We start from the raw sequence: 25898 nt of genomic DNA, 5'->3' as shown, positions 1-25898 counted from the left end.
CTCTGGTTCAAAATGAGACAAACAGAGCAAGATGGCAGCGTTCACATCCTGGATATTTTGGCCTCAAGAGTTAAAATCCATTTTCTGCTCACGTATATTTGCTTGCATTTTCCGTGTGGAAATAAATTATATAGATTATAATAGAAAATAGGAGAACAAAATATTGGTCACATTTGCCTGTCACACTGACTGAAGATTGGATTTACACCTCTGGTTGTCCCTTCCCCCCCCCCTCTCTTTTTCTGTCCTCCTGCTCTCTTTGCACTTTGCCCTTTTCCAAAAAAAGGTGAATACAGTGCTGCCTCAGTGGAAATCCTTATCAAAGAACACAAACACAGCAGTCAGACTCTAAATACAACACACACACGCACACATGCACACAAAGCAGCCAGATGAATGGCCTGGGTCCAACACAATGGTGCTAAATTAAATCACTGATGTCAGAGTTGCAGAAAGCCCTCCCCTTACACATCACTCTCACCCACACACATGTAAGAATTGACTAATAAGCACCTCTTTGTTTGCCTGTGTAATGTATTCTGCATCAGGCGATATCCGCTGTGGTTGGAAGGTGCGTATGGTCAATTTCAGTTCATTATGCAAATCAGTATTGCGACTGTTGTTCTCGAGCCTCCCTGGTATGATTACTGAATTTATAATTTGCTCCCCGCTCCTCTTCATATCTTTTTTGCCCTTTTATTCAGGAGCACATTCATTTCCTTGATGCATTCTTTACATCAGCTGCATCACAACAAAGGACAGCTTACGTGGAGACAGGCTCGCATAATCAGCATTGATTATAACAAGTTGCAGTTATGGTGGACGTAGAAATGCCCTTTTTTGGACTTCGGGAGAGAGTTGGCATCAGGTGTTGTTAGCAAGCGCGCAAACAGCCATTACTTCCACTGCAGCACCCCTGTCCCTGCCGCCGGCGGGGACCTGTCGAGGATGAGCATGTTAGCAAACAGCCCAGACAGGTGGCAATGTCAGTGTCACTCAAGCATGAGCAGCCTCAGCTGAGATTGTCAAGGATGATACGTTCATCTGTGACCTTACAGCCATACGCAGCTGCACTGAGGTTCTGAACTCGACTCACTGAAGCTCTGAGGGTAACAACCCGAGATAAAGTCGTCTGAGTGGTAGATCCTCAGAGTGGTTGGTCCAGATGCTTTCATAAGTACTGATCCAGTATCATCATGAGGGAGGTCATTGGGTTAATGGTGTTTGTTTGGAGACACGTTGTAGAAGTAGTACAACAACGGAGAGCGTTTGGCCTCAGCACAGTAACGTGGATATCGGGTGTAAATTTAGAGTTGTACAGCTTGACAGAAACTACAATTATTCTTCTAGGGTTTGTACATTAGTGACACGTTTGAGGAATACTGAACTAACCTTAATTATGTGATGGCTCCAATATGGCCATCCAGCTACAGAATAATCTATATCAGGGCCTGGGTCCAGCACACTTTGGGCCACAGGCCAAACACACCCTGGTCAAATCACCAGGCTTTCACAGGGCTGACACACACACAGACAACTATTCACACTCACTATCACACACACACACACACACACCAATTTACAGCCGAATAACCTAACTTGTAATTTGACTCTTAGAGGGTTAGCAGGACCTTCTTGTGACCGCTCCACACACTGAAGATTGGAGAAAGAGATAGAAAACTAGTCCTGAGCATATATGTTTGTTCCCGAACTGTCCTTTAAAGGTTTAGTGTGTAAGATTAAGGTGAAAGGAATCAAAAATTGAATATGAAATAACCCCAGTGATGTTTTCAGTAGTGTGTGTTTGGCTAAATTGTACTAATTGTTTTCTTTACCCTAGAATGGGCCCTTTATAATTAAACACTTTAAAGCGGTCCTCTCTATGGGGCATCTTGTTTTTAACTGTAGCCCAGACTGGACAAACAAAACCCATTTTGAGATTGTATGACAGCTGAAGGCCACCATGGGTTCTTGTTATGTTTGGGAGGGTGAAGTGAGGGGTGTTCAGCTGCAACATGCAACCTACCCCTCGTCAGCTTCTCACGATGTGAGTGTTACTCCTGCATGAAGTCAGACTTGCAGCTGTGGAGGCTTCTCCGCACCAAGAGGGGGGAGGGGGGTATAAATAACAGGTAAACTGTGGGACTTTGCCATGAGCAAGAAAGCATCGTCATGGATACTGACAGACATGTGCTTGCTAAGCTGTTGGGTTATTTTATGGGCTGCAAATGAGTCCTGTAGCATCTTTGAAACAAATCACTGGACTGTGTGCTGATGGATCTCGAGTCAAGTAAAATGGGTCAATTGATGCTTTTCTCTCCCCCTTTTCATGTTTGAATGTTTTTGCATTTCTTTGATTTCTGTCTGATCCCACCGAGAAAAATGCAGTGCAATGAAATTGGTTGTTAATTTTATTCCAAACCACAGTGGATACTAGTCCACTTCCATCCATCCACTGCCCACTAAGCTGGAGTGGTCTTGAACATGGCGAGGTTTTTTTACGCAGGCACACAAGCAGAGGCGGAGTGGATACAGGGCGAGGGTGTAGTGGAAAGAACGAGACTAGAGTCCCGTCTGTCTCCACACACACACACACACACACACACACACACACACACACACACACACACACACACATTCACAACGCTGCAGCATCCCAACAACACCAGCATCACCAGGTGCAGTGGAGCAAAACCTACTATAGTGTGCGTGAGAGAGAGAGAGAGAAGGGAGGAGGGGAGGGATGAGGGGATGAACTAGGGAGAGAGAGAGGGCTGGTAAAGTGGTGGGATTTGTGTCAAAGCCTCTGCTCTGTCAGACATGCGCAAGAGCGTCAGCAGCAGCAGCAGCAGTACCACCGCCACCGCTGCTCTGCGTTTCCGCCTTGGCTGAGCGGTGCGCACGGCCGAGAGAGAGGCGAGGAGCGAGGGGAGGGGAGAGGGAAGACGCCGAGAGAGGAAGAGCGGAGCCACCGAGACGCAGTGGGGCACAGCACGGACTCCGAGCAAAATTAACCACCGACGCACCACCACCATCCATCACCTCCCCAGATTCTCCAAAGATTCCCGCGTCAAGGAGAGAGACGGGGGGCCCCCACAAGCGAGGCAGTGCGCACCAGAGCCCTTCCAGCATGGAGACTGCGATAAAACCCGAGCACTAACAATGTGAGATTTACAGAGGGAATCAGAAGAGAGAGAGAGAGCGAGCGTGTGTGCGTGCGTGCATGTGTGCGTGCATGCGAGAGAAAGAGAGAGAGAGAGAGAAAGTGGCATCCCCCTTGTATCTTGTGCGGGTGATTCTGAATTGTGTGTCTGCGCAGTCTGAAGATGAAGAAGTTCAACATCAGGAAGGTGCTGGACGGCTTGAAAGAGGCGTCCTCCTCCACCCCGTCCGTGCAAGTGGGGCCACAGGAGAACCATCTGATCCAGGAGAGCCTCCAGTCCGAGCACTTCCAGCTCTGCAAGGTGCGTTTACACACACACACGGTTCCTATGTTGTCATCTCCCTGTGCCATGTCCTCTGCGTGTAGTTTTTATTTTTCACTGTTGAGGATGCGCATATCCCTCCAGCAGGTGGAAGTGAGCTCTGCACAGTGAATGCATTGATGAACATTTTCCGTTTCTAAATGTACAACATGCTGATTGAAGGTTTCTTTAAAATCCCTCATAGACAGAAGCGTCCAGTGCATGGTGCTTACTGTGACATGCCTTCCTTACTATGCGCAAAGAGAGCTCTCTCCAGGCGACAGGACGATAAACATGACTAAATTCATATTGGACGCATTTGCATTGTTTTAATTGCTCTTGGATTTTTGAGATGATCTCCTGACATTGGGTGTTGCAGCGTTGGTGACGACCCTCTGTGAAAAAGCGTGTGCGCCTGGCATGAACTGTCATATGGAGGGGCAGGGCCAAACTGATCCCCTCTTGCATAATACGCTGGGTTTGGATTAGAGGAACGGTGCTCTGTGGTCGATGCCACCTTATTGCTCTCTCCATCCACCCCCCCCACACCTCACTCACTCCTCTCTCTTGCTCTAACACACACACACTCTCTGGTCTCTACTTTACCCCCACATCATTGATCCAGTGGGGACTGGTGGCGCCTGTAGTGAGTGGGAGCCTGCTTGGAAAAAAAAAAAAAAATCTGGCTTGCCCTCCTCCTCTGTCTGAATTTGCCACAACAACGGATGAGGTTGATAAACACTCATGCAATTTACATTCTACGTCTTAACCCACCCTAATGGTGAATGAAGTGTTTCCCTAATGGTTTGGTGTGGCCTTTTTATTGACACCACAGCAGGCTGTTGTTTTCCCACATAATCTCACCTCATCAAGCTTGTTCGTTTGTCCTTTCCAAGGTTTTCAGTTGTTACGTTTCTCGTAGTTTTGTAGGTTTCAAAATCTTTGTGGATTGTAAGTGAGTGCAGTTGTTTTTCATGTGGGACAAAGTGCTGAAAACACAACCTTCAGCTGCCACAGCCCGTTGCCGCTGATAGGCTTTATCTCACATGGCGTCGTGTCTTTGTGCCTCTGGAGGTCAAAATCACAAAAGACTGATATGGTTGTTGCTATTGGCTGTTGTTATAGATGCCAACGAGCAACCGAAACACCAACATTAAGTCTGACTTAAGGGCAGATCAACTTTTTTTAAAAAACGTAATCATGCCTGAGTGAGAGCGACCGAAGTAATAACCAGAAATCGGGATAACATCATCGAGCGTCAACACGCCTGAGGGCTTAGAGGGGACGGCTCGGTTTAGTTGCAAGGGAGCCCCAGCAGAGAGGTTTGATTGCCACAGCAGCCGAAACGTGTGTATCAACAGCCAGCCATCTGATTGATGTCTCTTTGAAGAGGACTCCACACACACGTCCACACACACCCCCTCCTGCACCTTCACAGTCTGTCTGGACAGAAACCCGCTGTCATGTTCCTCTGTAAGGAAGGCAGGTGTCTCAGCTGCACTGAGTGCTTCTTATGTAACGTGTTTTAGCCTTCTGCCACTAAACAAACAAATCCAACGGCCCACCACTGGCTGACTGATGCAATAACTGTATATCCACACAACAACAGGGACACATGCCTATAGCGGGCCCTGCAACAGCACTGCAGCTCATCATTGATATGTTTTCTGTATATTTCAGACTTCAGTGTAATCACGACTTCATGTGGGAGGGAGTGAGAGAAGCAAAACAAGATAAAAAGAGAGGGATGAGAGAGAAGAAAATCTCAAAATAGTCCCATGAATATAAAAGGATCCTAAATAGTGAAGCCAAATATCCACCTATCACGAAGAACAGAGTGCCTATGCATAAAAAAAGTGTTTATTCTTCTGCTTCTTTTTCTCTTGTCAGCATAATATCAGGCTTTACATTTCATAACATCCATCTGGGCCGTTTGTTTAGGTGTGTGTGACATCCTCTGACAAAACAACACCCCTGCTGTGAAATGCAAATTGATATTTCTTTCTGACGCATCGTTTTTTTTTCCGTCTTTCTGCAAATCTCCCAGACTGTCCGCCATGGTTTCCCCTATCAGCCGTCGTCCATGGCGTTCGACCCCGTGCAGAAGATACTGGCCATCGGCACCCAGAGTGGAGCTCTCAGATTGTATCCTTTCAGTTGCCAATAAGATGTTATAGGTTGGTGCGTCCCGTGGCAGCTCCTTTGGGGCGGCTGCATCCCTGCGAGGCAGCAGGTAAGTGAACAGATGTCTGAGCTGCCATGGGCAGACGCTGATGTAAGTTGGTTGGGTTTCAGCATATTTTTAGATTGTGCTGAAGAGTTTTCGGTAGCATTTGAAGCGTTGACAGTCCCCTGGAGCTCTGTATGTGCTGGTGAGATTCAGCATCAGGCATCTTTGATTTGCTTTCACCTGGATAAGCTCCAGATGTTGTCACATGGAACAATAACACTTAAACATACACCAAGAACAAGCTGAACTGAGTATCCCTTGAATTCCATACCTAAGCTGCTTTTACCTACATTTAAACGCTGTCTCACACATTCAAAATCACTGGAAAATCCAAGTCCACATTTATTTGGATATTGAAGTATGTGGCTCAGGTAGCTTGCATCGACTTTCGTGCAATATGAGGACGTTTACACAAACAGGGACAACAGCTTGCGATGAAATTGCACCACGGGGAGTCGTATAGCTTCAGAGAACGCCTGCGACTGCGCCTGTGTGAGGCTGCTTTTACAGGTCCTCCATGTGTTCTCCTGCCTGTCCGACAACCTTTGCCAGCTCATTACGGTGTGATGAAGAGCCGTCCGCCTGGCTGTCCCTCGTTCCCACCTGCTGGCAGCTATGGCTGTGACTCAGACTCGTTCACCTGTGCTGGAAAGGTGAGGATACCAACGGAGAGTCTCGCAGGAGGCAGGAGGGGGGAATGAGCTTAAAATCTACCAAGCTATGTTTACCAGACTTATTAAAGCACCACACTGGGCCGCCCATGTGCCTGAGCTATGTTTTCTTGTTCTATATCACCAGGTTGTCTGGCGAAGACTAAATGCTCCTAAAGATTTACAGATTCAACAGAAACCATGAATTACTTCATCCACAGCAAAGCGTTTTCTGCCAGTGGTTCACATGTATTAGTAGATATGAGATGAAATCCCTCCTCTGGTAAAAGTACTATGTCAAAGCTGATGCAGGAACTGGTGAATAAGCTTAATGGAGCTTATGTCTTGCCGGCTGGTGCATTACTCCTTTGAGCTGCAGACTGGGTAAACTCGGTGTTCAGGAAAGTATCCCATAACCAAACAGCTTAGAGGAGGCAGGGAAAACGCCTCCTCGCAGACTATCCTGAGTTTGGGTGAAACGATCTTGTCAGGTGGCTCCTGCAAGCTGAAGCTGGTCACTTTGAAATTGAATGAACAGAGCAATCTCTCTTGTGTTTGAGCGACGTGGATCAGATAGAGTCTTATCTGAGTCGGGAGGAAGGTGAGTTGTGAGTCATTCATTTATTCTTTGGGGCTGGTTCTCTTCCCCTTTCGTTTGCTGTTTAGTCTGTTTCTTAATCAGATGACAATGATACAGACGTGGCACAGATGAAGGGGGCATTATGGAGATGATTGATCGTTCACACTTTACTGGACCGCAGCTCGTGGGCTTCGTTATAGATGTGTGTTAAGTTCTTGCAGCTGCACATTTTGGGACTCTTGCTCTGATGCATATATTGCAGGTAATTCTTTTTTTTTAGCAGTTAGCAGCGAATCATTGTTCTTGGTGCCATGTTTGTGGCTATGTGTGCTTGTTTGCTCGGTTGGCTTGCCAGGACATTTGGCTGCACCCCTGTCCCGTGGAGGATTACAGGAAGTGGCAGATCAAGGGCCTCAGCCTGGCAGCGTGGCAGAGGACTGAGAATTACAGCAGAAGCAGGAGTGTGTGCATGTGTGCGACGGAATATGTGTGTGTGTGTGTCTGCACGTCTGCGTGCGTGTGCGTGACTGCACTGAGGAGATGGCTCATCCCTCCAGCCACAAAACCAGTCATCTCTGTGATCCCCCCCAAAAACTGTCCCGTGTTTGATGCTCACCACTGACTCCGCTGCTGCCTCCACTGTCCAGCTGGGAAGATGACAATGTCCCTTTGGTGTTGTCTGGAGGAGAGAGAGGGGAACAGAGAGGGAGGTTTGGCTAGAGAGCGAGCAGAGGGGACAGGCCAATAGACGAGGGACAGCAGAGAAAGGGAATAGATGGGAAAGAGTGAGAGAGGCAGGCTATCCCCTGCTTTAAGGTTTAATGGCCAAGAATAGAACCCTTATTGATCTGTGTATGGTAATGCACTGAGACAGATATGCCCAAGTGTGCACACACACACACACACACACACTCTGCTCTCAGTTGTTTTCTACATGAGATCTCAACTGTGAAAAGAAGTGTCGAGCATTTAGAAAACAGGTTTCACTGGACAAGCAGTTTATGGATATTAGCTGTCCACTGGATTAGCAGTGTAATTTAAAAAAAGGCAGAAGTTAAGTGTTTAAAATGAGTGAACTGTTGTTGTTAAAACAGTGTTTTCGACGTGGGGCTGTAAGGAGTCGATGTCCATGTCCTTTATTTATTGACAAGTCTCGATTCTTCGCACTGATGCGGCAGGAGTGGCAACAGGCAAACCACCATGATGCTGTTTTGAAACCTTTAGTTTGGTATTTTTTTCCAGTGCATCTTGATTTTTTTGAAACCTTGAGTAACCGTATTTGGAGCAACGGGGGGGGGGCGAGCTGGACTGAAAGCTTGAGGACACTTAGATCTATGACCTGCACCCATTGGATGTTACCAGCTGTCAAATAATGAGCCCATATTCTCCTTGAGTTAATATTTTCTGATGTTATAACTAGAAACTGATTTCTTTTTGCAGCCAGTTGAGTCGCCCTCTGCTGGTCTGTTGAGAAAATAAAGGTTTTAGGCACTTTCACATTGGCGTAACTTTCTGGACCTTGATTTTTTTTTAGGTCCAGTCTGTGGATACGACATAAGAGATGTGTTTTTAAGCCAGTGACGAAAAACACTGCTCGTTCAACACAGTTAGCGACATCCATCTATCCATCGTATAATGTAATGACATTCAGAGCCGCCGTCAAATGATGATTTAAAGATGGTGTGATCCATCAGTCTCTAAATGGAAAAACTAATCAACCAAAGATCACAGTCTAATCTGGGGGAAAGCAATGTCTATGTAAACATTGAGACAAGTCTAAAGCTACAAGATTGAGATTTTATTTATCATAAACCCTGTTTAATACTCTGAGTCTCATTTACATGATAGATTATTATACTAATGTATGTGGGCGGCAAGAAATGCATTCTCATACAGCAGGAGAAATAATGTGTGTTATAGAACATCAGTACATTTGGTTTAAAATGCTTTTACATCAGATACTGATTAACAGAGTTTTTAAAGTGATCAGCAATAACCAATAACCTACTGGTTCAGTTTGTGTCAAGGGGAATCTCCCTTATAGGGGGAAATTAACACTTTTGTTATTTAGTGTTATAAGCAGAGTTTTTCATTACATGGAAGGAAACATGGTCTTAGCTGATTTTGGTTTTAGTAGAAAATGAAAAGCCATTTTCTACTAAAACCATTTGAATGTGTGTGTGCGTCAGTTTCCTGGGTGTTCTGCGGCGGTGTGTGTGTGTGTAACTCTGTGGTGGCTCACCTCTCTGGGGAGACGGCTCTTTACTGGTGGTAGCCACGAGAGATGGCAGTGCAATAACTCAGAGGCTCTCTGTGAGCGGAGCAAGACGCTGATCAATAGATCAAATTGTCACTCCATGCTCTGCCAGATTATCTCATCGGCAGGCGCAGGACATCATATGACACACACACACACACACATTTGATGGTGGATGACTTTTACAAATGTTAGCAAGCAAATACCGTCTGTGTACTGACATATACGGGGTGCAGCGTTTGCAGGCAGACGCTGTTTCACACATATTTGCAGAGACAACTTTGACCACACACATTTGCACACACTGGCTTTGCAGTACAGTACCTGCTGTGAATGGCAGTAGCCCCATGCACAGAGTGACTATGACATATCTTCATCATTAATCTTCGTTCAGATTCACTCAGTCACTGTGCCACCCTCCAAGCTTGGCCCACACTCCCAGCAGAACCTTGAGTTCTTGGACCAGTCCACCATATGTGTTAAAGTTGTATTGCAGGAGTAGATGTTGGATCTTTATTGGTGTCGTACACAGAAATGAATGTGTTGAATTGTAATTTATGACATGTAAAGCCTCACAGAGTGGTTGCATGCATATTTCTCTTTATGACAAGGAGAATTTAAGCGTATTTCAATGTTTGCGATACATTTCTAAAGGATTCTGATTTGATGTGGACATTTGTTTTGTGTCTGTGATGACGCTAATGGACTGGGATTGTAATGAGAGACAATGACGACTCTCTGGTTACTCTCTTTGTGGACAGACAGAGGGACAGTGAATGGTGAAAAAACATGCTTACATCAAGCTCTCTCTCCTCCCAGAGTGTATGCGCTCACAGATCATTTGTTTATTTATTATTCTGTATGTTTTGTTGTGTCGTTATTCCAATTTCCTTTTTCTCTCCCCTTAACGGGCTTGCCAGTCGCGCAGCCAACTCTTGTAGATGGCGCTGCACGGAGCAGATCAGGCCTGGGGTTGTGTGTTTGTGTCTGCGTTCAGTTATGCAATGTGCCGAAGCTTGGCGCAGCAATGACGAGGCTGACGGAGAGACGGCAGCAGCCTCATCAAAGCAGATAAGCTGCCGCTGCCGACACCGTGGTGTGTGCTGTATGTCGAGTGGACTGTTAACAGTTGTGATCAATACATGTTCCTGTCTTCTGTTATCGTTTGTTCAGCTTGCAATGGTGCCCCTGCGGTGATATCCAGGAAACTCATCCCTGTGTCAGTGGTTAGCGTGGTAGCTAGCAGTAGCATATGGGGGATGAAGGATTAGGAGTGAGGGCGACGTATCACACAAAATCAAAAGGGATTAGAATCTCATCCCTGTTGACCTCATTTCACTTTTCACAAGTGGGACAAAGATTTGGGAAGAGGAAGAAGAGAGAACATCGCTTGAAATTAAGTCGACTCATTGCATCCGATGTGAAAGTTTAATACTGTGTGTGCATGTGTTTGTGTTTGTGTGTGTGTGTGTAAACAGCTGCTGCTGGAGTTGGAAGATTGATTTTCCTGTATTTCTCATCAGCCCATACAAAAAAAAATAATAGAAAGCAATCTGTAGAGTAGTGTGTGCGCGTGTGTGATACGGTGCAACAAAGCCTAAGAGGTCACCAACCTGTGCACTAATTACTCCCAGCAGACGGCAAGCAACGCTCGAGTGGCTCATTGTAAATACATAGTGTCATGTGGGCTGCAGAGAATAAATGGGTTCAGATTTGCACATGTACACTCGCAGGGAGGGCGTACCACACAGCACTAGCTGACTGAAGCTGCAGTGTTTTGATCGGGCAAATCGTGCACTGTAGTGTTTGCTGGTTGGTAACTGTCATAATGTTTTGAAGTGCAAATGAAATAATGGGAATAATTCAAAGTAAAGACTGAGTAAGTCAAATTTACTGTCATCTCTGTTGATATCAGACACGTAATCCTCTCCCAGGTATGAATGCTGCCATCTTGTGCATTTGGAGTTTGGAGCCATGGTAGACAGGTCCCGCCTATATATACACAAGCAATCAATGGTGAGTGAGTCTCAGCTGTCAATCAGTGTGATAAGAACTCCCTTAAAGGACAGACTTTTTACTTTTTTAGTTTGAATCAATTAACACAGACGAGACAGGTTTATACTGCAGCCAGCCACTAGGGGGTTGATTGAGACAGTTTGGCATCATTTTTAAGAAGCTGTCATGTCGCCCACTTTGATATTGAGTCAATATTTACCATATTTTAACTCAATAACTCAGGTGCAGACTCTTTCAAAGGCTTCTTCACATCCTGTCTGATCTTTGTTTTAACAATGTTGACTTGATCTCAGATCTTGGCAAGTAGCACGTACAGTGAACCTCCCTACAGAAACAATGGTTGAAAATCAGACCTTAATTTGAAATAAACCAGAATGATCTTTTCACTGTTGAAAAGCAGAGGTGGTTTTGAAGATGGTGATGATCTGAGATTTGATCTTGGGCGTTGTTTTCTTGGAAACAGAGTCGCTTTGGCCTCGCTAGGGGCGACAATGAGGGACACACAGTGCTGTCAGTCTGACGGGATTTATGATGTGATTTCCTCTCAAACAACTGCTTTCCCAGCATTGCGAGGGGCCACTCATGTGGACGTGTTCCTCCTGTATTGATTTACACTCATATCGGACCTAGGTCAATATGCTCCTTCACTGTAACAGTGCCCTGATGACCACTGTCCAGTCCCCCACACCACAGAGGTCCCTCATCGTCCAGAGTTAAGTTTCCACAGCAAATGAGCCTCTGCGCTCTATTGGATTTGTTTGGTGTCATGTGTACGGCACGGCGTGGGATGCAGTAGTTATTGTATGTGTGCGCTGCATGCGGTAACCCAGTGCCTCCTATTGATTATAAATTGTGGTTCATTTGTAAGTCTGAGGCTTTAATTATCGTGACACACTAAACTCCTCGAAGATGAAATGCTTGTGTCTCAGAGCAGATTAGCTACAATTTCTTCACAGCTGTCAAAACGAAAAACAAATTATTCAAGTTGTCCTTTGTCTATAAATAACGGAGCGTAGAGTCGATCACCAAATACAAGTTGTTGGTACGTGCCCTGAGCAGATCATGCATCGTGGTGATGGCTCTTGCCTGTCCGGTCATATAAATATCCTCTCGTCGTGCAGTACGTGCTGGAAATCTTGCTTCTCGGTGAAATCATACGTGACAGTGACAGATGAGTCGCAGTTTGAGATCAATTTTAATGCATTGTTGAGGTTGAACGAGGATGCAGTGCCTCTCAATTACCTCGAGTATTCACAGCTCAGAGATTGTAGAGAGACATCTGGTCTGTAAGCAGGAGTTCAGTTCGTCCGCAGGTCGGCGACTGAAGCTTTCTCTGCGTCCTGCTCTCGAGGGAAAGAAATAAAAACAAAGTAGGACCTGACAGAATGAGAAGTGTTTGTTTAGCTGAAAATGAAGTAATGTCTTGTTTGAACACAACATTTGTAACAGTTGCTGACACTGAAGCAGTTCTCAGACATAAACTCTGGAAAATGTTCGCACATATGAAGAACGCAGCAGGTGATTGTTCACAACAACGGAGCAATGACCGGAGAGTTTGGGCACATTTGCGTATAGAGCACATCAACACCGGTGTTGGTTCTTGGCACCAAAACATCTTGAATCTTGTTGTATTTCCAGGTTTACATCCTCATCTCCGTCTTCTGTGTGAATGGCTCCTCTTTTTCGCCCTGAGATGTTTGTATTCTTTTTTTCCAGTTTTGCTTTTGTTGTGTGTAAGAAACGTCATCAATACGCCCACTCCCTCTCTGGGAATTCTCTGGATTTGATTCCTGCTGTATTCTCGCATAGGCTCACTCAGATAATCTCTCCTAGGGCGCTGGCAGGAAAAACTCAGCAGCAACTGACTCACACAATTGCGTTCTCAGCGCCTCTGGCTAATTTCAGGAGTATGTCTGGAGTTAGGTGTATGTCTGAAAGCAGCATTGGTGGTTTTATTCAATAACGTGAGGTGTTGAAATGTGGCAGGGTTGAGTCCAACATATACAGTCAGGCTGGCACCGTCCCTGTGGTGCTTGTAAGCGGACCGGCTCACAGAATACTGCGGAGCACAGGGATTTTGTTGTCTTGCTTTTCGCCCTTCATGTGACCTTTAGGTCTCCACAGGGCCACATCGCTAAAACTATTCCTCGCTCTTTTATTCTTTCTCCTGCTTCATCTACTATTTAACACTTGCTACATTTTTGTAATCTCTTCTATAATTCACATTCCAAGGGATATAATTGTTTTGTTCTTTTATGATTGTAGGGTTTTTCTAATGGGATTTACAGATTTTTTTTCCCTCGCGCTCCCAGTCCCCCTGCTGATTCTCTGTAGCTCATTATTTTTGTGTAGCCACTGTAGGTGATCTCCCGCTGTGTCTCAGGGGGCTCTGCTGCCTCTATATTCCAATGTTTCTTACGTATTCTTTGCCATTTCATTTTGTAATGCTTGAGGCTTATGTGGCAAGAGGTTAGGTGTATTTAATGTCCACTACATCAAGATGAAGTTAATCTGACCCACACATTATAAAGAATTAAAGAGATTGTCTTTACTGACTGCAAACCTTTTATATACTGAGGTTTGCTCGTATCTGATCTGATGGAACATGTAGTGGTGATTGTAGTGTAACTATTATCATTAAATGTTATGATAATGTCATGTCTGGTTTACTGTGTACCAAACGTGATCGGGCATAAAAAGGGGGCAGAGGTTTGCTCACATTCCATCTGTACTGTGAGCATAGAAATTTGATCAATGTCATGTCCACATACATTTAGCTGAAGACTAAAGAGACTGTGCAAGGATTGATCTTTTTATGAAAACCTAATCACAGTTAAATCACGGATTGTTTAACCAGACTCCTCCCATTGGCCGGTCTCTGTTGCCAAGTCATTTATTCATCTTTTGTATTCTGGAGTGACATCACCTGGCAGTGAAGTCGAGCCAGTCGTCCATCTCCGTTTCTCTGTTTGAATTCAGCCTCGTCTACATTGTCTGCAGAGTAAAACCAGAGGTGAGAGCACTTTGTGCTCGACGTACTGTTTTCACCTTCAGACAACATGTACGTTCAAATAATACAATTCCTTGGAGTTCATGTCACCATGCCAAACATTTACAATTTCACCTACGATCATTATCCACATATTTACATAATTTATACAAAATAGATCACAATATGAAAGTCATTACCATCATAAATGGCGCTATCTAATATTGTTTTTTGTTTCCTTTATTGATAATGCATTGATGTTTTTTTTATGAGATGATCAATTAAAATACTGATGTATTAACATAACAGTTTACAAGGTGTCTTTAAATTGCTTCTTTTGTCCAAACAGTCCTTAATCTGCAGATCTTCGATATACAAAAACACACAAATTATCATTTGACTTTTTACCTTGATAAAGTAGTTGAATAATTATCAATTTTTTTCGTTGCTGTGTGGCAGGTTAATTCACCACTCGATTCATTCACTAATTGTTTCTGCGCTCATTTGAATAAAAAAAGAAACCAGTGCCAGTCTGCGTCATTGCAGGGCTCTTCCTTCATGCTCTCTAAATTTGTTACTTTTTATCCAAATATCTTTGGCTGATTTGATTCCTCATGCTGCTGCATATTAGAGACTCTCAGGTGTATTCTTGTGCACTTGGATAAAATGTGATTGTCCCATTTCAACAACCTTTTTCTGAGCTGCTGTGTGTTTGCAGCAGAACACTTGTGTAACGAGACACAGACCTTTCTGGTTTGAAGGTGTGCAGGCAACAAACCATGATCACCTAATGGCCATGGGCTGTGTAAATGGTTGGTTATGACCTTACTAAAATCTAGACACTCGGTCTCTGTCTGCAGGGTCCTCCACACACACACACACACACACGCGCACACACCATTCAGAAAGACAGTGAGGTTCCCGAGGTACCAGACCTTGAGGAATTGCCTGTCACTGCGTTAGTGTGTGCGATGCGATGTCGGTGTATGTGTGCACCAAGGCTCCTGCAGACAGAGACAGAGCAGTATGTGACTTCAGCTGCACACGTACAGCGCCTGCGTGTCCTTAAACGAGGTTCTATATTTATGTGCAGTTAACCTCAGCGATGCCTCAACATCCAGCAAAACGTGTATCCAGGTGAACCATCTGTTATGGCACAAGCACACACATTACTCTCCAGTTCCATTGCATCAGGCATAGTGGCACACAATGTGAGCCTGCCTGGTCTATTTCATGCTTATTTCACCTTCTTTGCTAAAGGCTAATTTGTACATATTCCACTAAACCAACTCCAGCTGGAGAATATTAGTGTCTGTCTGCCAGTGAGGCCATGTGGGTAAAGTTGCTTATAGGCATATTAAGGAATACATATGTAGTATAACTAGATTTTTCACTTGCTTTTGCTTTCATTGGCAGCAGGTTCAATAACTCCATGTGCACCATGTGACTTTAGTGGAGCATTCAGCGGCTAAAGAGCCAGATATTCCCCACAGGAGACTGTGGAGAGTGTATGTGGAATTTATGTTAAACACAAATCTAAATTCATACTAATATGGCTCTGAATCTGCTGGATGTGTAAAGATGCAACTTGTTTGCCAGATTCATTTGTTAACCATGTTTTTATAAATTAGTTTCTGTTTCCCCCAATGGCCAAAACACCTGTTTCAAATTCTCCAAGTTCATCCAATTTCACTTGTAATTTATTTTTCAATCTTTGATGTATCAGTGGACAAACTGGTTCATCATGATGCTTCAAGCATCTTCAACAACAGTGTGCTTGCGTGTGTCTTTGTGTTTGTGTGTCTGCTGAGCTGTGCCCACAAATGATCATCTGGGATTCCGTCCCCCTCCTCTGACAGCTCATCATGGGTCTGCAGTCTTTTTGTACTTGCTCTTCCTCTTGCTGACGGTTGCATCTAAAAAAAAAAATGTTGGTAATGTTCTTCAGCTCGAGATAGAGAGGGCTCTAAACGTCCGCTCGGTGACTTAAGCCTCACTGCTGCCAGCCTAAATAGATGGCGTTTTTGTAATGGACTTTGCTCGAGTGAAGCCATTGTCCTAGACCAACTTTAGCTGACTGAGGCTGTGATTCTGCCGAGGACTTGGCACGGCCTCTGCCTGTCAATAAAAACGACGCAAATCTTGACGTTTGGCTTCCTCCGCCCTGCTGGTGGCTGCGATGATATTCAACCCCCCCCCCCCCCGTTGCTCCTCTGTATGATGCCCCTCTGTATGCCATCATGCTTAGCGCCTACAGGGGCAGAGACACACGTGTCGCATGACGTGATGACTCAGGCTTTAATGCCCTGCCACATGGCTGTCATGCGCGAAGCCCTTCCCCCCCTTCCTTAGCTCTCAGCCTGTTGGTGTGTGTGTGATATAGGCTGAAATCTAAGTGTGCAATAGGCGCTGTTTATGTCCGGCATGTGACCGACTGAGCCGAGGGGCTGTTTGTGCTTTTCCGTCTGATTGAAGCAGAATGTGGATTATGTTGTGATGTTAAATGTGGGGACAGTGGGGGAGGGGGACAAAGGTTGAGGCAGACATTTCAAATCTTGAAGAGATGTATGGCGAGGAAGGAGGATGGGGGAGGAATAAGAAGAGAGTTACCCTTGTGCTCGTCTAGAGACAAAGCACAACAGTACATTGTATCTGTTTTCTGTAGCATCCTCCAGTGGGAGTTGGCAGACTCGGCAGGAGGAATGTACACTGTGATTAACAAAAGCAGAGATTTCTTGTGCATCCTCATAGTGCAAAGCTGAAAACACACAAACACGTGGAAGAGCTGCAGATGTGTCTTTGGTTTGTCATTGGGTGCAGCACAACCAGGCCTGAGTCAAAGCAGTTAACAGGAGACGGGAGGAAAAGGGACGTGAAGAGCGGAGGGATGAAATCACCCCGGACTGACGAAGTTGCGTCTAAGTTTAGAAAAGTGAAGAGGAGGAGGAGAAATTAGAAGGAGATAAAGTGTGCGGTAGGAGTGGCTGCATGTGGAGAGGATCCAGGGTGGTCACAGCCATTCGGCTCCGTGAGTCAGAGCCGAAGTGTTGTGTGGGTGGGGTCTGCAGAGATTTTGGGGGGGGGGGGCAACAACTAGCTCCAGCGGTCAGACGGCTGTCCGAGGAGAAGCCACCAAGCCACGGATTTGAGTGTCAGAGCCCTAGGAGGTGGGAGACCCACTTTTTCTCACCCAGATCCCTCGCTGTCTCCCCCCAAACTGTCCACTGAGCCTCCTCTACTTATCTATGCTGCTTCTTTGATTCATATCAAGGACACAGAAAAGGACAACTTTGTAGCTTATGCCTCGCTGCTTCTATTCCAGTGATGAAGCGGCTAATTTGTTTGATAAGCCAGAAGCCCCTGCCATCTCCCAGACACCAGCGGGAGTGAATGATGAACAGGCGGTGCGAGAGGTCTCAGCGAGCCGTGCCACAAGGCCCCCATTAAGCCTCGATTGGGGTCTATTGGCCTGATTTCTCTTCCTGTCTGGTGCTTGGCAACGCTTTTGCTTTCACATTAGACGCGGGTGTCGATGATTGCAGATAACACGACGAGGGAGGACAACGGTGAGCACATTAACCCTCGCTGGCACCGCGGCAGCCCCGACGATATTAGCATCCAGGGAGATAACATGGGCTCTTAACCCTTTCTCTGCCTGTTAAATCACACACAATGGAGTAGGAGCTGTTTTTAATACAAGTGGCTGTTGTGTATACTTTACAGTGAGTGTGTTTCGTATTGTGTGACATTTTGGGAGTGATTTCACATCTCACATTGCTCTCTGTAGGCAGTTCTCAGCGCACCGATCAGCAGCTGGCCCTGATGCTCAATTTTAGAAACTGTTGCTGCAGTGCCATGCATTTTTAATGGCTAAGGCCATTGTGGCAGGCTGTGTTCTGTTCTGTGTGCGTGTGCATTTACTGTATGTGTGTGCACATGTATAGTACGTGTGCTCTACACATTATGTACGTTTGTGCATATCGTGTGTGTTCTGCTCGAGTGGCGTAGAGAGGAACCAGGTACTAAGCACTCGCCTTCAGTCATTCGTCTACGTGTGTGTGAGATTGTGTGTGTGTGTGTGTTTGTAAGCAACTGTGAGCATACGTGCACATTTTTACAACAGCCCCTGTTACCATTTATAATCTTTTCATTCGCTTGCTTTATTAATGATCTGGACACTCACAGTTTTGGGCCTGAAAGACAATCATTTTAAAATAAACCGATGATAGCCAGAGTTCTCTCTATTATCTCTGCAAAAGTGATTTGATGCTTTACTAAATCTTGAAAACCGTGAACTTTATAAATCTTAGTGGAAAACAAAACCCATGCAACTAGCTTTTAGACCCAGAGTTAGTTGTCAGTCACAAATTGGTTATGCAGTTAAAATCCATTTTCTCTTTTAGATGTATCATCACTGCATGCAAAGAACAATAGGCTCAATAGGCTCTTTGCTCCTCAGAAACATATCAGATACCAGATGCTCAGTAGTAAAGAAAAAAATGTATTGCAGCTTCAATTAATCCAGGCTAATATAGTGTCAGCCTGTACATGGTATGATCTTTTAATCCTAATCTCACTTTGTTCTATGACTGCAGCGGGCAAATAGAGTAGTTGAACTTTAACGTCGTAATCTTGGATAACTGCGAGCTCCCATATTTGATTTACATTACGACTAGAGAGCTGAAACCACAATCAACTCGAGCTGTCACACGACTGGACTTTTTTTTTTCTTCTCTCCGCCACATATGATTGGCTGCCAGTGTCACGACAGCTTTAAACCAGTGCGTATTTCACTGCGGCGTGGTAAGAGGTAATAATTTAAGACCGGGAGCAGAAAGTCTTATCTAAACGCATATTAAGTATGTGATGCAGAGATTGAGAGATGATGAAACGTAACAGAAAACTGAACATAAATTACAAGCGTATGTAATCTCCGTACAGCTTCTTCAATAACCCACTCTGGATTTATGGTAGTTAGCTGTGTGTATTTCGGTTGTGTCTACATGAATTGGAACAAAGTAACTGTAACATATCTTATGACTTGACGTGACTTGAAATATTATAATGCATCTTGAGACAATTGATTTAATAAAAATGTCTGTATTCAGTAGTTTCATTTTATAGTGAATATTTTTCAGTATTCTGTATATTCTGTATATATATTCTGTATATGTAGCAATCTGTCCTAAACAAAAAAACCAAACAAATGAACAGAGGTGAAAACATAACCCTGTTGATGGAAGTAATGAGGATGAAAAACCTCCTCATCATTTACCAATATTAAATATTAAATCCATGTATTTTTGAAATTCACCTTATAAATACACATGACCTGACTCGTCCTTCCTGCTCGGCCCCAGGACAGAGGTGGAGAAATAAAACTGCTTCCATGTAAATGTAGCCTTTGGGAATTCTGGGATTTATAATACCTAGAAAGAGAAGACAGGACTGAAAGATGCTGCAAATAAATCTCTATAAATACGGACAAACACACGCACACGGCCATGATCTGTCGCCCTGTTTCAAAGAACAGTTCCCTGCGATCACATTACTGCAACTCATGTATTTCCACTGTGAGGCTCACGGCTAACAATTTGCACTGTGGTACAATTCACGTCTGCATGTATGCGGCACATGTGCTCGTCGACTATCAGCCGTCATGCTTGGGTTGGCGAGCCGACATCCTGGAAGAGCAACGGAATAAATGGGAGGGGGAAATAAGAAGAGAGAGAGAGAGAGATCAGACGGAGAAGTGATGGAGATAAAAATGACAGATATGGAATGAGCGAGAGAGGCAGAGAGGCGACAGAGGGGATTAACTGCGGAGCGGGGAAGATATTCTTTCTTTTTTCGTGCTCTCAACCCTTTTGCGCTTTTAGCGTGTCTTGCTCGCACACTGTCGGCACTTTGCCTGTCACACAGCGATGAGCCAGAATACATCCTGGTCTGTGCGCCCTCCACGCCACACGGCACATGTCTATAAACACACACTCGCACAAACAGGGACAATCCTCTTGACTTATGTAACTGCCTTTGTTGGACTATGCTCTCACTGTAGAACCCTCCCTGTGAAGGCCTGTGCATGGTGTGCGATGTGATTGTGTGTCTGTCTCTTCTCCATCCTCTCCTCTTCTTTCTGAACCTGTCGAGGTAACGCACAAACATGCACAGCGGTGTTGTCAATCTTTCCCTGTTGCACAGATGGACGTGAGTCATCAAAGTGGTGGTTGTTGGAATAAGTGCATGTGTGAATGCGTGTCCATTTTCATTAATCCTGTCATTCAGACACAATATCTTCCTCTCTGGAGCGCCACGTTACTTAATCCAATTGAATGCATCATCTCCATGAATCCACAGTCACTTTCTTTCTATGCTTTGCAGCCTGTTCCCCATCAGTACAGCAGAGTGTCCGTGTGTTAATCGGATGAAACTATCTCCACCATTACAACACATTAGTGACTTGTATTTGCAGCATCTAAGACAGATGCACTGTGTTTATTACTAATTCAGCTAATAAGAGGAACTGTTTTGGTGCCTTCCGAAGACGGACATTTTCTTTTCATCCTTTAAAAATCTTGACAATTTCTCAAGCACTATTATATTCAACTATTCACCCATTTATTATTTTGTCCTGTTCAGGGTGAAGGTTATAATGCATTTATTTACTTGGTGTATCAGCTAGTGTAACACTTGAAAAGAAATCCAACAGGTTGAGGTCAAATATTTGATTGCCCTTGAAAATGCTGTAGATCATTTTAGACAGTGATTTTTAATGATTTTTATTAACCTTTGACCTTTAGTCTTGCATCATCATTTACAGGTTTACCTTGAAAGTAAGCAATAAGACTTGCCATCAGATTTAATTGGGTTTTCACGCAGTTGGTGCAAATGCTGCTCTGCATTTTGCAAAATACTGAACGTGCGCATGTTTGTGCTCTAACACGTCGCACAGCTTCAGTATGTAGACATGGAAGGTCTAGTTTGAGCTCAAGGGAAGAAGGCGTTTAGATTTTAATGACCCCTGAGCTCTTTGTCTGGTGTCATTAAACGCATTTACCCTTTTACCTGATTTTTGTGTGCCTTTCAACAACAGCAAATAGATAGCATGATGAGTATCTGGGTTTGGCTGGGGCCTTTCTGTGTGGAGTTTGCGTGTTCTCCCGTTGGGGGTTGGGTTAATCAGAGACTCTAAACTGACCATCTGTGCTGGCCCTCCGATATACTGGCATCCTGTCCATGGTGTAAACAGCCTCTCGCCCAATGTCATTTGGGATTGATTTCCAGCTGAATCAATCCAAAGGATAGTTTGATGTTCATTCAGATATTATTGTATTGTGTTAACAGGTTGCACAATTCAATAACAGATTGTCTAAGGCACGTGTATTTCTACATTAGATCTCAGTAGCTAGACTAATACAGTAGAAATTAATATATAGTCTCACCTCAGCATCTTCATTTGATTTGTTTTACATTAGAATATTTCCTTTTAAATTTCCTAAAATATATATATATTCTCACACCTTTCTTGTTTGAACTTTTCTTTTTTTAGAAATGACAGATGCATCAATTTTGCCGAAAAACAGCCATGAGGTTAAGGATTTAGCTTTTTGCTCAAGAACTCTTCAGCAGGGCAGATGGTTCCCAACACAGGGAACCTTGAACTTTATACCCCAAGTTGAAGGACATCTTCTCGCACCTGTGCCACCCTGCTGCCCCGAGTGTGCATGGGTGTGTCAGAGATCAGGGTGGAGAGAAAATGCAGATGCTTCCCAAAGTGCAGCACAGCGGTGACTCTATATCTCTGTGTATATATATGTGTATGTGTGCAAGATAGTTTGGTGGCAGCCTCCAGTTCAGTGCTGCGTACACTTGGCCCTCTGTCTCGCATTAATCAAAGAGCAAAGGACACCACTCCGATTAATATTTTATATGCTGCATGACATGTTTGGCACCATGCCCTGGTCCATGGTGCTGTTGGCGAAGTGACAACCATACAATATACCAGCGGTGTGTCTAATTAGTCCTGAAGCAGACACAACAGAATTCATGCCAGCAGGGATTGCTGTATAGATAACTGAATTCATCAGTCTTAATGCCACCATAGATGCCAGAGTTTTAGATCTTTAAAGTCATTGGAATGCCAGTGTGATGATCTAATTTTATAAATATCATTAAGATTAAGATGCACACAAAAATCAGCATTCCACTTTGTCCTTTGGAAACTGTGGCATCTGTTTTCCTCTTCCAGGTGAGTCAGTCTCAATGTTTCTGTTTGAGGCATGAAATTGGACTGATTCCCTCCCTGACCAGTTTTTAGAAAGTCAAACTCTATCCCATCTCTCACTCTTGCTTCTTTTTTTTTTAGCTGACAGGTACCTGTCCTTGAAAACAGGACCTGGCTCGGCACTGGTTGGTGCATTAAAACATAGCGGCCAACAGTGGCTAATGTCCCAGGGTCTTAGCTTTGGAAAACATTTGTTTGATATCACTGCCAGAGGTGAATGTGTGATGTTTAAGTCGGGCAGGAGGAGGAACAAACTAAAAAGCATGCACACACACACACACACACACACACACACACACACACACACACACAGTACATTTTGTTTGCTTTGGGATAGCGTTAATGACAAGGATAGCTCCAGGAGCAGGTTTCATGGCTGTGTTGGTTCAGCAGTGTTTTCAGCTTTGTAAATGATGCACCATTCATGTTAATACTGCACTTATTTAGCCAACTACACCTGCAAATGCACAGTACGGTGAAATACAGTACCTGGCGCTGTTCTGATTAGATGAGCAGACGTATTTGAAAAGAAAGCTCCTAAGATTTGGACGCCTTAAAACGCATGTGGCACTCGTATTAAAACAAAGACGCATGGTCTCACCAGTGTGAATGTGTTAAAGGTTAATTTGGCGTCAAGTTACATGCTAATAAATTTTTTTCCTTCCTATATCACTTTGTGAAGGTAATACATAAAGCCATCTAAATGCATATGCTGGCTCCTGTTCGCCACATCCATTATTCATACGGTTGAAAACCCAGTCCCAGACTTTTAGTCCTGCAGTTGCTTGTGTCTTCCTTCCACCCTCTTCATTCTTTCCCTCTTTTTCCTCCTTCTCTTTCCATTCTCTGAATATTGCCAAACCATGTTTCCCCTTATATTATTATCTCTCTTCTCATTTTAAATGTCCACGTGATTTCATCTTTAAAACTTTGAAACTTTACTTTCTTTTTTACCCCCCATCAGCTTCATGGTGTCTTTTCCTTCTGTCCTTAATTTCTCAGATGTGTCAGGCAGACGTTGATCCTAACTAATCAGATGATGTTTTTGCATACTATATACAAGCCTTTAATCCGGATGTGTCCTTTAAATGACTCTCCCCATCTATCATATCCACCACACGACCATGTGTCACTGTAAACATGGTGTTTACACGGTGGAATTGATCAGATGTCAAGGAGAGCTTTGTATCTGCTCCTCTCTGTGGCCCTGCTAGCATTAGATACCCTATTGTTTGGAATATCAGATTGTGTGTTTATGGATTGAACATGCCCTCTGTTGAGAATACACAATCCACTGGCAGCAATGGACTGAACGTGTGAGGTGAGAGAGAGCACTGAGCTGCAGTCGTGCAGAGGAACGACATGTGACTATTCGGAGACGTGGCAGTGACGTGGTTCATGTTTCATTTATATCACAGATCTCACGTATTACGTAAGAAATTAGAGGTGAAGTATGACACAGATGAAAACCCATATCAATCTAAACACAACATAATTAGATGCTGTTTATTTATATGAATGTTACATTAAAATGTATTTATATGAACAGCATTAATGCTAATGTATATACTGGATATGTAATTAGCCATTCATTGTGAACACTTATTTAAAAACATGACAATATGTCAATGTTGTTTCCATAGCTTGTTTCTGCCAATCCCAAGATGCGAGCTAGTCAGTTAATAGGATTAACATTAGACAGCCAAACGCAGGAACAGGGACGGGAAATCAAGAAATTGGTTTCTAAATGTCAGAACCATTGGAATTGTACTTGTTTATCAATTCCTTTTATCGACGCTGGGATGTTTTTTAATTAGCGATGCATTGCAGGATAATGTCCTTAATTTTGCGACAAGAAAATAAATGGTCAAAAGCACTGCTTCATTGCACAAAGAAAGATGATGACGGCGCTTGTTGTAAAAATAGAAATTTCAAAGTAACAATAGCAATAAGCTTCGGTTTCTCTCTCCCCAGCATGGGCTGTTTTGCAACTGTGCAGCACGTCTGTCACTGAAGGTAAATATCCTGTGTTAAAACAAATAGCCTTTCACAACTCGGACGGATCAGGCATTGCCTTAGGACCAGACATTAAGAATTGCTCTGAAAACAGAATGCATAGTTATGCATAGTTATCATCATCATTTCCCTTCCCTTCTCATAAAATGCCTGATTCACAGTAATTACAATGAGAATCAACTTGTGCCTCACAGATTTGGTGCCCTGTGTGAGGGCTCCACGTCGCAAAAAACTGTCGAAACTCTTATTTATTTCAGTTTGGCATTGAATCGTCCTCTATTCTTGTTTCCTGTGAGAAACACAGACGTTGTCAATTCCAAATGGATCAAATCCTAATCCCTGTTTTCAGTCCTGGACGGGCCACAATAACATTAAAGTCACTTTTCAGCAGAAGCTGCAGCCACTTGTCACTTGCCGAGACATTCTTGTGCCTCACTGTTGTGTCGAGCAGCATCGCCTGTTGGAGCATAATCCTTTAACTGGCTTTGCATCGCTATCACAACAGCAGAATTTATGATTTCTGTTAAGCCGTTGTCTGTTGCACAGTGACAGAAAAAAATCACGTCACTCCAATCCAAGATTCTCAGGGTAAGGAAGCTGAATGTTTTTCTGCATTTCTCTTTTCCATGAATACAGTATCTCTCTCTCTGTAGCAACATCATTCCCTTCCCTCTATTTCCACCGCTCTCCTTCTTCCTCCTGCCTCTTTCGATTTCACCTCTTCCTTACATTTTTTTTGTCATCTCTCATTTTCGCCTATATGCTATACATGCTCTTGCAGCAGGGTTTGGCCACGAGCTTTTCTGCTGAGTCTACATTTGTTCTCTCATAGTTTACCCTTTACTCCCCCCTGCTACCCTTCTATCTCATCCTCACTCCTCCTCTGCTGCCATCCCTCCCTTTCTCTTCCCTGCCTTCAATCCCTACAGCCACTGAATTTTCAAACCTCTTTTATTCTGTTCCCTCTCCCTCTGTCTCATCTCTTTTCAGAAATTTGCCTTTGAGTGGCCGGCAGTAGCTTCGGTGCTGAGTTGTCCGGCTAAAATTATATGATGTCCTGGATTATTAACACCCTACTACAGGGCAGAGCTGGCCATGCTCCAGAAACCAACAATCCACATTACCCCTACAGCATTGGGAGGTTACAATTTTACTGGGTATCACCACTGTGCTCAGTCTCGCCTCTGCTGGCTCGCACCCAGACTAATTCATAGACAATATTTCTTAATAGACTTGCTATTCTTGTAGAGGCCACATAGTTATTTGTGTCTTAGCATTGTGCCGTACACAGGTCAGTGAGGGAGACTATAGCTCTGTCCCAATTAAGGGGCTGCATGGCCTTGGTCTACCCGGACCAAGTCTTTGTAGATCGTGAAGGCCAAACCGAAATGAGATGGTCTGGTCAACGCAGG

The 25898-nt window shown here is 44.1% G+C and overlaps 1 protein-coding gene across 4 annotated transcripts in view; it reads left to right on the top strand.

Annotated features, from left to right (window-relative positions):
- Window positions 1-2775: 2775 nt before the first annotated feature.
- Window positions 2776-25898, top strand: part of stxbp5a (syntaxin binding protein 5a (tomosyn)) — an 82237-nt gene continuing 59114 nt past the window's right edge. For 2 of the 4 annotated variants that reach the window (XM_069515475.1, XM_069515474.1), the window contains exons 1-3: window positions 2776-3164; window positions 3320-3464; window positions 5512-5609. In XM_069515475.1, coding sequence (XP_069371576.1) covers window positions 3327-3464; window positions 5512-5609 — 236 coding nt within the window. In that variant the 5' untranslated portion in view covers window positions 2776-3164; window positions 3320-3326. The remainder of the gene's footprint in view (window positions 3165-3319; window positions 3465-5511; window positions 5610-25898) is intronic. The other 2 variants (XM_069515477.1, XM_069515476.1) reach the window with 1 other exon arrangement.

This window comes from Paralichthys olivaceus, chromosome 19, assembly GCF_024713975.1.
Source record: "Paralichthys olivaceus isolate ysfri-2021 chromosome 19, ASM2471397v2, whole genome shotgun sequence".
Classification (NCBI taxonomy): Eukaryota; Metazoa; Chordata; class Actinopteri; order Pleuronectiformes; family Paralichthyidae; genus Paralichthys; species Paralichthys olivaceus.
The sequence above is the reverse complement of the archived record's forward strand: the minus strand, read 5'-3'. Positions and strand labels throughout refer to the sequence as shown.